At 35.8% G+C, this 14,231-nt stretch overlaps 2 protein-coding genes across 4 annotated transcripts; both read left to right on the forward strand.

Moving 5' to 3' along the window:
- The first annotated feature begins 5,564 nt into the window (after positions 1 to 5,564).
- Positions 5,565 to 6,927, forward strand: fgf23 (fibroblast growth factor 23). Its single transcript, XM_067390846.1, has 3 exons — positions 5,565 to 5,805; positions 5,954 to 6,057; positions 6,496 to 6,927. Exons 1-3 carry the CDS (start codon positions 5,565 to 5,567, stop codon positions 6,925 to 6,927), a joined length of 777 nt encoding a protein of 258 aa, XP_067246947.1.
- Positions 6,928 to 8,472: 1,545 nt separating this feature from the next.
- On the forward strand, positions 8,473 to 13,489 carry rad51ap1 (RAD51 associated protein 1). Of its 3 annotated transcripts, none has more exons than XM_067390847.1 (10): positions 8,473 to 8,712; positions 8,948 to 8,991; positions 9,082 to 9,223; positions 9,369 to 9,475; positions 9,952 to 10,029; positions 10,166 to 10,246; positions 10,411 to 10,545; positions 12,120 to 12,296; positions 12,840 to 12,977; positions 13,095 to 13,489. In XM_067390847.1, exons 1-10 carry the CDS (start codon positions 8,696 to 8,698, stop codon positions 13,220 to 13,222), a joined length of 1,047 nt encoding a protein of 348 aa, XP_067246948.1. In that variant the 5' UTR covers positions 8,473 to 8,695; the 3' UTR covers positions 13,223 to 13,489. The 3 variants fall into 3 exon arrangements, with proteins under 3 accessions (XP_067246948.1, XP_067246950.1, XP_067246949.1); XM_067390849.1 differs by having other exon boundaries at positions 10,166 to 10,237; XM_067390848.1 differs by having other exon boundaries at positions 10,169 to 10,246.
- The last annotated feature ends 742 nt before the right edge of the window (positions 13,490 to 14,231 follow it).

Consider the following 14,231-nt stretch of genomic DNA (forward strand, 5'->3'; position numbering starts at 1 on the left):
TCCTACAAATTCACCAAAACTTAAAATAGTTATGAACTGCAGTCGGAATATGTTGGCCGAATCCAGTAGTAATATAACCTTATTGGGTAATTAAAGTGCTCTGTTATGCTATTTTAAAGGTTCCTGATTTTGTTTTGGAGTCTCCTACAACAGGTTTACATGCTTCCAATGTCAATCAACACTTTAATTTCCTCATAATATACATTGCACATCACCTAATTTCTCACAGTGTCTGAAACGGTTCGTTCAAAGATTCAGTCTCTCTAATCCCCGTCTTTCCGAGAGTATACTCTGCTCTGATTGGTCAGATGCCCGAGTCTGTTGTGATTGGTACACCGCTTAAAGTATGTGTGGGAAACGAAACGGCCATTACCGTATCTGAATTTCATCACCGGAGGCTTACTCAGTACTTAATGCACAGTGAAACAAACAGTAATGATGGCGTCTTTTTTACTGTAGAAATCAGAGCTTGAGTCCTCATCCTTTGGAAGGTTATGCAGAGTGGATTTGCTTATTTCTTTTTGACTTCAACTACAGTGTTTGAGGGCGGGTCAAAGTAAACGTTGTTCGTGGGCAGCCAATGAGGACCATAGGATGGAATTATGCAAATTTGTTAAGTAGGTATGTAACAGGAAGTGAGACTGGAATTACTGACCACTCGTTTCAGCAGTTCAGAATTGATTCTTTCTTTGGGGAGACAATAACTTTGATCTTTTAAACGTCGCTGAACTTTTACATTCACATACAGCTATATCACACACTGCATGAAAAGTAATATTCAAAAAAGCATAATGGGGCACTTTAACTCTTGTTTGCTACTATATTTCATGGAACCGACTCCTTCCTCTAGCGCAGTAAATATATCAAGACAGACCTCTGCAGGACGGACGCAATACTTTAAGGAGACTAAAAAAGGCTAATGATTTCTCGCCTCTGCCAAGCTGCTTGTTTTGTGGTCTCATCTGTCTCATCAAATTCTTCTGGTTTTTCTGCTGTGCCATTGAGGACTGTATTTAGCTGATGGGCCTCAGAATTCCCAGTCCCAGTGAGACTTGTACACGTACAAAAACAATAAAACACATTTATAAGACATCAATGTCACTATTTAACAGCATTTCATACACATTTAATGATGTCAGTGGATCAGCTAACATTTTGGCTTCATTAGAGCCTTATTTTAAATTAATTAATCTAATAAAGATCCAGGATTCATTGGTTTAATAGCAAATTATAGTGCATGGTTTAGGTCAACCTATAAATTTATTTTAATACAGTATGTCTTCTGAATGTGTCATGAAATCTTGAGCACTAATGAAGCATTAAGAAGTGAAATCAAGGAGTCTAATGAGCTGTTTCAATAATTTGTGTCATACACTCTTAGAAGAAAAGGTTCATATATAGAACCTTTTAGGGGTTCCATCATGGATCATTTTATGAATGTTTTAATTCATTTTTAATTTTAATTTAATTCTTCGAATTAAACAGCTCATAAACATACTTTATCGCTTAAATATGAAAGTATTATACAATCGTTTAAGACATTTCTCCTTATATAGAACCTTTTTGGGTTCTATATAGAACCCCACGGAACCTTTTTTTCTAAGACTGTGAAGAATGAGCGATGTGCGTGAACGTTTGGGAATCGGAGCCTTCTCATCTGCTGATGTATGTCGCTTGGATTTATAGCAACAGCTGTAAAAATGTTTATTGGGCATAGAATATAGACACCAGTTTCCTGGTAGACTCTGGACTCTTAACGCTCATGAGAAAAACGTATGTGCATGAATGACTGCAAGCTGTCACCGTCTGAATCCTCCTCACATATGGAGGGAGGCTTTCGGAATCTTTGGAGCACTGGGCATTAGAATGGGATGCCAGTTCTTGTCTTTGCAGTGTCTTTGTTTTGAAATGGCTTTGTGTGGCTGATCCTGTTACAGTGAGAGGAAAGACCCCAGTGTCTGAGGGGGGTCATTAATCATTTAGTGTGATTTCTGTGTGGGGTTTTTTTTTGCCACTAGCACATTACACACATATAAAAACAGTTAAAATCTGCTAAGGGGTAATTAAATGTAACAAATCATGTAACATGTATCATCTTTTATTGGAAAATGAAACAACATTATATCACACTTTAATAATTGCCTTAATCTTTTAAACAACTAGAAGATAGTGGTCAAACTACATCACCTAAAATCACCTGTCAAGTTCCCCAATATTACAGCATATGAGAGTGAAATTGAACTACAGGGACTCGTCTCAAGATCACTCATTTAACAGTTCATCTATTGCCAAAATTATGAAAAAAGATCAGTCAAGAATAGAAAACTATTGAAAATATACAAATCAGCAATGTCAGAATCATGCATTAAAAAATGTCTGTCAAAATATAACATACAACTTCCCGTTTCCGTCAGGAACTTACACGTTGAACAATGTTCACTAACCCGGCGAAGTTTTTCAGTTGGATTGGCGTTTATTCTCTTTAGCATTTCACTCAGTTCCCTGATCATTCCGATTCAATCTCAGCGAGTGAAGAACAAATTTATATTCACGTGTATTATGTATGTTATCGTCTCTGACAGACAACATGTTGAAACCGCTCAGGTGGCCATTTTCTCCCTCTTCTCGAAAAGCAATGACGTACTGTAGTCAAAACATCCGCTAGTTTGTTTTTTCTAGGAAATGCGTGACACGCTGGACCTCTGCTTCTCGTAAATACTAGCGTGTATTGTGCACGTTATTTTTTGACAGACATCAGTTATATTCAAATGATGTGGATTTGAAAACAGATGGATTGTAAGATAATTATTATTCATTTCTTAGTCAGCAAGTATTTAGTGAAGTGATTGAGGCTCATGAGTGTGTTAGCTCAGTGTTTTTTAGTTCTAATATTACAACTGACAGCCAGGCTAAGCTTTTGACGGACATGATAACATGCGTGAGGGGTGAACTATGTTTGATTTTTGGCTAGTTATAAAACATGATGGAGACATTCTAGTTCATTATACTTATTTTACAGAATGAAGCTTATTTTGTGGCTTAAATAAATTATGTTACTCAGAGACTGACATGTTTGGCTTGTCAAAAATGTTATTCAGCTGATGCAAATTTATTGACTTTTGAAAATCAAGTTGATTTTGCTGGAAAGGAGTGGTTTTGATGCACAAAATTGTCTTTTATGACAAAAATCTTTTATTTAAACCAAAGAAAATGCAGATCCTTTTGTGAATAATAGTGAAAAATCACTTTTTAAAACTGATGTTCCATTATTACCCTTTAGCAGGTTTTGACTAAATATATATATATATATATATATATATATATATATATATATATATATATATATATATATATATATATATATATATATATATAAATGAATCTTTTACATAATTTTGAGTCATTCTTCACAATTCAGGATTTTGTGTGGCTGTACTGTGTTTCTGTCTGCTCCTCTTTATAAACACACGTCTCACTCTTGCCTTAGTTATGATTTCTTGAAATGATTTTTGACAGTAGGAAACTGAGGTCATAATCATGTGTTTCTAAAAACAAGTGCTGATGCTATGTATAAATACAGATTTATTGAAAAATATTTTTTTTTCTTTTACTTTTCTACGTATGTGCTGTGCACAGCAGTTTAATCATGTTCCTGATGTTAATAAAACTATTTTCTTTTTTTGCCTTTTATTTCATATGTTGTGTGTATTTGTTTAACATTTAATTATGCTCAAAGTAGCAAGTACAGTGAGCAGTCAGAACTGATTCTTTTCTAGAAATAATCGCCACCCCAGTCATGCTGTCAGGATGTCACACTCATACAGGATCATTTATACAACATGAAACAGTTCAATAAACTACTCTCAAGTATTCATAAACTTCTTCCCTGTCATGGTTATTTGAATTTGTTGTCTTGATTCATATGCATAAATTTAAGCTTGAGAGTTAATATGACATCTATTGGATCCAATTGGATCCAATATCTCTATTTAAATATTATTAATAATAGAAGTGTCATTGAGCCCTGCAAAGGCACTATATAAATAAAACTTACTATTATTATTAGTAGTAGTAGTAGTGGTATATGGAATGTTTACTTTTTGAGATTGAATTATTTATCCAATTTTCTTTGTTTTCTTCACTTGTTTTCTTTGTGTTCCTGTTTTGTTTCCATTTTGAAATTCTAAAATATAAATTGAAAAAGACTAAAATATTTAAGAATTTATAAAAAATATGATAAAGAATAATATAAAGGAAACTAAGTATAGTGATGTCTGGAGGGGATATTAGTTGTGACCCTACGAGTTTGATAAAACCATCGAAATATGAGGATATTTAAATATCTTAAATATGAGGGAAGAACATAACACTGGTTAAGGTTTTTGTCTGACAAAATTATTTGGCAATAAAGGGCAGCTACAGGTTTTATTTTACTATTTTACTTTAAAAAAAGCAAAAAAACAAAACAAAATTATCATAGGAAAAAGCATATTAACCACAACATAATCAGTTATTAATATTTTGTTGGTTCCCTCCTGATTTTGCATGTGTTCATCATAATTTCTGTGTTTGACCAAAAATTATGTCTGCACAATTTGGCATGTTTCATTGCGTTATCACAAATAAAACAATTGACTCCAAGCACAACTACACAACATGCTTGCAAAATCTTTAACAAATTCTTAATTTTTTTTAATAAAAGGTAAAGATGTCAATTTCTCCATGCAGGCAGGACATCGAATTTTGGCCACTACTGTTGCTATGAAAAAAAAAAAAAAAAAAAAAAAAAAATATATATATATATATATATATATATATATATATATATATATATATATATATATATATATATATATATATATATATATAATTGTTTATAATAAATATTATTATTATTATTGTTATATTATTTATTATTCTGTTTTTATTGTTGTTGTTATATTTTATTGTAAGGACAATGTACTTGAATCGGTCCCTGTTCGTGAATGAGGCACAGGTTCCCTCTGCTGGCCAACATGAGGAAGTTCAGATTGGGGTCATAGGACAGTTACATTACATTTACATTTATTCATTTAGCAGACGCTTTTATCCAAGATGACTTAATCTAATAAACTTAAACTATCCGTTCACTATACTATTGTGCAGGGAAGTCAATTAATAGGTTATAGAATCTTAAATTCATAAATAAACATATTGAGTTATACATCTTATTTAGCATTTGAGAAACATTGGAAGACCATAAATTGATTCTCTCATGCGAAATAATAATTTAAATGAACCTAGAGGGACTTTTGTCCCATGAGTTTGGACACATAGAAAGTCAAATTTATGGCAAATTGACAAACCAATTATGGTTTGCCACTCAATTACCTTCATAAAGAACAGAAGGTGTTGAGGCCACCCCCTCACATCCTCTGGCTCTGGGGGCGAGTGTTGCGTAAAGGATGGTGGCGAGGAGTGGCACAGGATGCGTTTAAATAGCCGCGCTCACAAACTTTTACGCATCACAACTTCTTCAGCTCTGCACACTGGTTTTACGCATCGATACTCTGCGCTCTGTGAAGATGCGTTGCGCACTTTCCAACCTGCACATGCTGCACTCCTCCGTCCTTGCGCTGTGGTTCACAGCCCTCCAGGGCTTCAGAGCTGCGGATGCTGCCCCCAACCCTTCACCTCTCCTGGGCTCCAACTGGGGAAACCCGCGGAGATTCATCCACCTTCAGACAACTTCAGACTTAAACAACTTCTACTTGGAGATCAGTGCGAATGGACATGTGCGCAAAACTACAAACCGGGGGTCCTACAGTGAGTACTGTTTAAAGATAGTGCCAGTAAAATAAAAGTCAAACTATACCAGTCTATTCAATGATGATTAAATAAAACAACGTTTTTCATATCAAACAATGCCCTTTATATATCCACCTTTTAATCTTTAAATCCTGCATTTCAACAGGTGTAATTTTATTGAAGGCAGAGAGCAGAGACCGTCTGGCAATATTTGGAGTGAAAAGCAACCGATTTTTGTGCATGGATGCTGGAGGGACCCTTTTCACATCTGTAAGTTTCTAACCAAATATATTTGACTTGAAAAAGGCAATAAAATTGTAGAAAACATAATACACAGGTTATTATTTATAGAGCCCGTTCACACCAAGGACGATAATGAAAAAGATATTGTTCTAAACATTTTTATAAATATAAAAGAATAGCAGAATTCGCACCACAGCTATAACCAAAACAGCTATTTCTTTTACAGCTGATGAATGATAAAAACATTGACAGCCAATCAGAATCCACCTGACTTTAAAGCGCAGACGGAAAAAAAATGCAGCGCGCACGCGTTGTAGACACTAATATTGCTAACATTATAACTTATTAATATTGTTTTAATAGCCTATAGTTATCGTTACTGTTCTTGGTGTGAACTGGGCTTTAGTTATAGAATTGAGACACTTTGCCTTCTTTATTTTACTGTTATATTTTTTGTGTCTTTAGGCGGTCTGCAATAAAGAAGATTGTCTTTTTCACCACAAACTTTTGGAAAACCATCGTGACGTGTACTACTCCACCAAGCATGGCATACTGCTTAACCTGGATGGGGCGAAACAGGTGTTTATAGCAGGACAAAACCTCCCTCAGTCATCTCTCTTCTTATCAGAGAAGAACACTGTCCCACTGGAGCGCCTGCAGCACCGCGAGCGGAGAAACCGACAGGTGAATCCGTCAGACCCGCTGAACGCGCTCCGGTACGGAGAGGAGTCCGACTCCAGAGCTGCTCAAGAGGACGATGGGGACTTGGACTTTGAGCCGTCAGAGGGTCGAAACATCTCCAGAGAAACCGTAGTTTCCCCTTCCGATGATGACCCTTGGGACCTTCTTCACGACACGAGCCCCGGCAGTCCCCGGATCTCAGCAGTTGTCGGATAAAACTCTGGATCCTCCATGCAGGTGACTGCAGTGGACTTCGCTTTGCGCAAAGTCGATGCGCCAACGCAAGAGTGTGACTCCATAATATTTTCATCACAGGTCATAAATAAATGTTTTAAAGGACATATGTTTCAAAATCAATTTCACGTAGATCTACAGATTCTTTAGGTTGCATTTCACCAAATCTCAAGAACCAAAACCTGCGTTTTTTTTTTTTTTTTTTTTTTCTTTTTTCACCTGCCACCATGAATTTGTCTTTGGTGCTGGACACCACCCGTGGATAACAATTGTCAACCAATAAAGTATTTATTTATTTAATGAATTGCATATGTTTTATTTATAGTATTTATATGGATGCTTTAAATGCAGGGAAATGTTATGGCTTACCCGTTTTACTCGTTTTAAATAAATAAAAGTTTGTTTCTCGATTAAAGTTCTGTGATTTATTTGTGTCTTATTCATCTTCAGTAAACTTAGACAGCAAGTTCGTTTTTTTTTAAAAAAAAATAATGTATTATTATTTTAATTTGCATTAATAAGTGATTCTGTGATTTGTTTGGTTGAACTTCAGGTTCCTGTCATTAGAGGTGAATAATGAACTCTCAGAATCAATCTGAAATCTGAGTCTCCAAGAATAAACCTTTCCACACTCTGTTTTGTTTCCAATGGCTGCACTTTGGTTATTTTCGGAAGGAAGGGCCTTACAGAGAGCCAACCTAGTTACACTATGACCTGCTTATGCCAAAGCTCTACAAATAGAAAGAGGATTTAGATTTTGTAGCTGATTTGAGTTTTTAAATACGATTTAAAAGGCTTGATATTACTATAACACTGGCAAAATGACATTTTACTGTTTATTATGTAAAAATAATTTGATTTAGGCTAAAATGTACAATTTTCATTTACATTAGAAAAGTTTCTTATGTAAATTTCAAGTGGAGGTCCTAATGTGTAGCTACATATTAATGTCTCTTAATACGCTTTTAGGCTAATATCGTGTATTTGTCATTATTTTCGACCTTTTATTTTTTTAATTTAATTTCCCCCCACCAAAACAGCCTCATTTTCTGTGAAGTAATTCTAAACAACTTTAAATAATTTACTAGGAGATTAAGTATATTGTTAAATAACGTAAGCAAATAATCTTTTTACAGAAACAACTAGCTAACAACATCTAACATTAAATATTATAACTTCATTTTTATTATTTTTTAAAATTTTTACGAATACATTTTACAGTCATTAGAGGTCACTATGATAAACAAAAAATAAAAAAATAAAATCACTTTTTTTGTGTGTGACGTAATCTCCGCTTCCACGCTTAGAAATCGTATTCGCAGATTCGACATTTTTACAAAGCGCACAAAGCTTGTACCAATTAAAAAAGGTTTCGTCGAGTTTTTAAGGCCATGTAATAATTTGAAAACTACTATTATATTTAATCACTTGCTTAGAGTTGAACTGGAAACACAACGGTAGACAAGCTTTTAGTGAATTGCAAATTCGTATCTTCCGATAGATTTCCGCCGTTTGTTTTCAGGCGGGCTGCGCATCACCTCACATCACAACAACATGCCTTTGACACAAATACAGACTTTCTAGGTGTCCTTTATGTTTTTAACTTAAAGTTTTTTGATTGGTGGTTGTTAGCATAACTTTCAGCAGATAGTACGAAAGGTTATAGAAAAATACTGCAGTAGTGTCAGTGTTTGGTTGTGTATTTATAGCGCAAAAAGTGCGATTTTATTCTTTCTTTTTTATCTAAATTATGGACCGGCCTTCCAGGTGCGTATTAACTTTCTCAATATACGTCCTTTATTACAAAATGAGTTAATTAATTGCATAGATTAGTGTTGTCATGTCACTTTCCATATATGCTTGCTTCTGTATGACAGCTGTTTGTCTGTGGTATATGTAGCGACATGTTACTTCCTGATATTTTCATAATCAGTCACTGTGAGTTCAAAAATCTGGAAAGTCAGAAAGTCTTTGATACAAGCTGTTTTCTACCTGTCACCAGAAATAGGAAAGCTGTAGACTACTCAGTCTTCCAAGACAATGACGGTGAGACATCTGATTTGCATTAAGGATATCACTCCAAAACGTATAAAGCTATAAAGAGCCAATCAAGATGTTTACATGATTTATGTGCAGATGAGGACTTTGCCTGTGAGAAACCTCCTCCCAAAAAAGCTCGAACAGCTGTCAAAGACCTTGATTCAGAGAGCAATCGCAAGTCTACAAGTGCATCTCCAAATGAAGTTGTTGATCTCACCAGCTCAGGAAGCAAAAAGAGGTTACAAAAAAGCATTTTACCTTTTCAGAACACATTTTATTACTAATCAGCTCAAATTCTTTGTGTAATTGCAAAGGAAAAGCATTAATAGACCACTGATTGTATGTAATGACTCCATTGACCCTTTACTGTTGTGTTATTTCAGGACATTTCTGAATGATAAACTTTATGAAAGAGATTTGGAGGCAGCTTTAACTTTGTCATTGCTGGACTCTTCAAGAACACAAGATGGAGAGCCTACAACCAAAACAGGTGAATGTTCTGCTGGTGTAAGAGTTCATTTCCCTCATTTGTGGATTGCAAAGCTTTATGTTATTGTCATGGATGCAAACTCCTCACCTTTCAGTGAAAACTCACCTACATTAATTACTGGTTGTTTCAATAAGTACTGTACAGTGTTTCCTTTACTCTTTACTTTAAAAACTATGTCTATAATGGGTAATATTTTATGTATTTGAGGTCTGAGATGTGGCAAAACATTCTTACCATCTAATCAGTCAATATTGCCTGTATAGCACTTTGTCTTTTATAGCATGAGATTTTAACCTAATGTTGATTTTGGTAAAATGTTGCAACAATATGTTATAACAGTTTTTGACATATAGGGTAATAAAAAATAAATAAAAAAATCCCTTGAAGTAACTACAAATGAGCATGTAAAGCAAAAAACCCTGTATTGCATCCCTGTATTGTTGTTTAATGTCTTGTGTTCTTGTTGTGTTGTGCAGAAGATTGTGACGCGTCTCAGCCTGTTCAATGTTCTCCACCTGTTCTGATACACTGCAGTGCTGATGGAAGCCATTTAGGTAATAACAAAAAAAACATGTTTTGTCTGTTTACTGGGTCACAAACTGATTATTTGTACATATATGGAGCTTCTTTATGTGACATTTTCATGTAAAAACCTTCTCTAAACAAAAGTCTGTGCTTGATTTTGTACAGTAGATGACAGTCATCCCCATCCAGATTGTCCTCCAGTGCTGTCAAACTGTAGCATTGATGACAGAAGTTTAGGTAAAGCAGGTTTGTTATTATGCAGATATTAACTTTTGATGTTAACACAATTGAATTTTCAGTGTAATCAGTGTGTCAGAAAACTGCATCTCTGGGGCTGACATAAAAAGAGAACAAATGCTACATTTCCTATGCATGTGTACCTCTGTGTTTATTATTACCCTTGTTTTCAGGACTGAATCTGATCAGTGTGGACGCCTCCCCTCCCAGTGTTTCCAAACAGACTGAAACCTCAGAAAAGCAGAGAAAACCACTAAAGAAGAAGGACAACAAAGACGATGAGGACTACCAGCTGCAAAACACCCCAGGTAATCTGAGCACCACAATCACCACATCACAATCTTAATTAATGAGGCCATATTATACCTTTTACAAAGTCTTAAATGTTGATTTTGGGGTCTAATAGAATAGATTTTCATGCTTGAATGTTCAAAAAACACCTTATTTTTCATATATTTGACAGTTTTAGCTCCTCTCTTCACAGTCTGTCAGTAATGCTCTGATTAGTTCCTGTCTCTATGAAGCCCCTCCTTCTGAAAGTGCATTGTTCTTTGATTGGTTGGCTGGATCAGTATGTTGTGATTGGTCAAGCTCTTCAAGCATGTTTGGGAAATGCCACTCCCCTTACCATAACCGCCAGTTTCAACACACTATTAATTAACTCAACCAGACCCCGCCCCCTTAGTTTGCTCATGCCTCTGCAGACCTTTTTCATACTGCCAACATCACACTTAAAGGGATAGTTTACCCAAAAATGAAAATTCTGTCATCATTTAAACACCGTCAGGTTGTTCCAAACCTGTAATAATTTGTTTCTTGTGCTGAACACAAAAGAAGATATTTTGAAGAATGCTGGTAACCAGGCAGTTTCTGGTCCCCCTTGACGTCCATAGTATTTTTTTATACGATGGAAATCAATGGGATCCAGCAACTGTCTGGTTACCAACATTCTTCAAAATATCTTCCTTTATGTTCAACAGAATAAAGAACTTCATGCAGGTTTAGAACAACTTGAGGGTGAGTAAATGATGACAGAATATTAATTTTTGGGTGAACTATCCCTTTAAAGGGTTAGTTCACCCAATAAATCCAATAGCTCAGTGAGGCCTCCATTGAAAGCATGTTACTGCACCTCTCAAGATCCATAAAGGTACTAAAAACATATTTGAACAGTTCATGTGAGTTCAGTGCTTCTACCTCAATATTATAAAGTGACAAGAATACATTTTGTTTGCCAAAAAAAAAAAAAAAAATTAACGATTTTTCAACAATATCTATATGGGCCGAGTTCAAAACTTTAGGAATTGAATCAGTGAATCGGAGCACAAAAGTCACGTGATTTCAGCAGTTTAGATGTTTGAAAGGGGATCCGAATCACTAATTCAAAACAAAAGATTCATAAAGCTCAGAAGCTTCATGAAGCAGTGTTTTGAAATTGGCCCATATAGATATTGTTGAAAATTCATTATTTTGTTTTTTTTGGTGCACAAAAAATATTCTTGTCATTTTATAATATTAAGGTAGAACCACTGAACTCACATGAACTGTTTCAAAAATGTCTTTAGTACCTTTATGGATCTTGAGAGGTGCAGTAACATTGCTGTCAATGGAGGCCTCACTGAGCCATCGGATTTAATCAACAATATCTTAATTTGTGTTCTGAAGATGAATGAAGGTCTTACAGGTGTAGAACGACACAAGGGTGAGTAATAAATTACATTATTTTTATTTTTTTGGGAAAACTAACCCTTTAAGAAAGCTGAACATGTAAAAAAGCATTCTAGGTCCTCTTTAAACCCATGGATTCGGACTGGCCTCTGCTGCATATGTTTTTAGTGCAGATTCAAAATATGGCATTTATATACAGTTGTTCCTGTTGCAGATTCAGAGAGTGATGCAGACTTCACTGAAGAAGAGGAAAGTGAAGATGAGACATTCACAATGAAGAAGAAAAAGGTGGTGAAACAAAAGACAGAAAAAAAGGCCCCACCTCCTGTGAAGGACAAGAAGGAGAAGAAAGAGAAAAAGCCCACGAAAGCCTCGAAAGCTAAAAGCTCGGGTACTTTTTTCCTTTTCCTGTTGTGTTCACACTTGTACTTCGATTCTCTTGGTTCTTTTGGTCTAGACCAAAAAAAGCAAATGATACAAAATGGTGCCAGACTTTCCTCCATCACTCACACAAACAAAGATCTGCTGTGAGGAGACGTCGTTTCTGACGCCTGTACCGAACTGTAATGGGCAGTGTAGCCCCTATGATGAGAAAAACAGGTATGCTTGAGCATTGTGTCCTTTATAGGGTCACATCTTGTGACATCACATCCTGTTTTTGGTTTGTTTGGATGTCTTTGGTCGGTGTTGTGTTCATATACCTGTTGAACCTCACCAGAGTTCATTTGGAAGCAAACCGAAACCCCCCAGAAAAAGTGGGTCCCGGTCCACTTGTTTACTGTGCAGCAGGGTTCTGATGACAAAATTCACACTTATTACACTTATGCAAACGCACCAGAGTTCATAATCGAGCCAAACCTGCCAAGTGTGAACACACCCTAAATTTTACTGTCCAATAAAAGACGTCACACTAACATCTCTCTCTTTCTGACAGCTCCCAGCCCAACGCTATGTCGAAGTCCAGCTGCTCCTGTGTCTGGACTGAAGAAGACGCCCAATACTCCACCTGTCTCTAAACCTGCACTCTGCTCCAGTCCTGCAGGAGGCAGACTGCCTAAGTGGAATCCCCCTGGTGAGACTACTGGCTCAAATCATCAATGCAAAGTTGTCGATTTCGACTGCCTAATACAAAGTGCTGTATTTGTGGTAAATACACAAATACTGTTGTAAACTCTAACTCCATCTCCAGGTCTGGTTGGCCGGAGTCCTGGTGCGTCCCAGAATGCATCTATGAAGTCTCCTGGACAGGGGCTGCGCTTAGGACTTTCCCGTCTGGCTCGAGTCAAACCTCTTCACCCTAATGCTGCTGTGAACTAAACAGACTACAGAAACAATGTAATGAGAAGCTGCACAGCGCTTTTTGGGAACGCTTAATGCATCTTTAGGTTTCCATGGCAGAAAAAGAAATGGTAAAAATGGTCTATTTTCTGACATTTTTCCATAATTTTAAGGTCTTTCATCCCTCACTTACAGTAATATGTAGGGAATAAATTACTTTTTGTTGTCATTGTAATATTTTTAAATGTTTTTGTGTGGTGTTTTAGCTTTGTAAATATGCATTTTTTGATGAACATTAAAGTGTAATATGGTAAAATCAGTTTTTTCAAATGGTTTTTAGATTTTTAGAATGCACATTTTTCCATTTTCCATCAAAATATTTTCCATTTTCCGGTTAAAATTTACTACAGCGCATAAAAATTGGGTCTCATTTTCACAAACAAAAACCACAGACAGGCTGAATGAAAAATAAATTGACTCCCTGACAGTAGATGGCGCTTATGGGACAGCAGAAATAGAGCCATTTCCTTGTTAACGGATGCGCACAAAGCACTTGTGAACTTGCACTTGCACTTATAAACACATTTGTGCTTATGAACAAAAAAATATATTTTGACGTATGTCAGTAACCAGTTGATGGGCCCCATTGACTTCCATAGTGTTTTTTTTTTTTCATATACTTATTCATATTGGTTTCCCATATTCTTCAAAATATTTTTGTGTTCAGCAGAATAAAGACATTCATTCAGGTTTGAAATAACTTGAGGGAGAGTAAATATGACAGAATTAAAATTTTTGGTTGAACTATCCATTGAGTGGACGCTCAAGCAATGTCTCCCTCTAGTGGCCAAAACGAGCCATGCATGGAGGAGAGGAACAATAGAGAAGCTCTCCTTGCCAGTCATCTGGGGTGGAGCTTTAATTTTGTAAAGCTTCTTTGAAACATGTATTGTGAAAGTTCTATGCAAATAAACCTATAAAACCAAGTCACCTATCACTCTGCAAACAAAATGTTTAAATAGCCTGTGTAAATTCTAAGGAGTCTTGT

The sequence above is a fragment of the Chanodichthys erythropterus genome, chromosome 8, assembly GCF_024489055.1.
Source record: "Chanodichthys erythropterus isolate Z2021 chromosome 8, ASM2448905v1, whole genome shotgun sequence".
NCBI lineage: Eukaryota > Metazoa > Chordata > Actinopteri > Cypriniformes > Xenocyprididae > Chanodichthys > Chanodichthys erythropterus.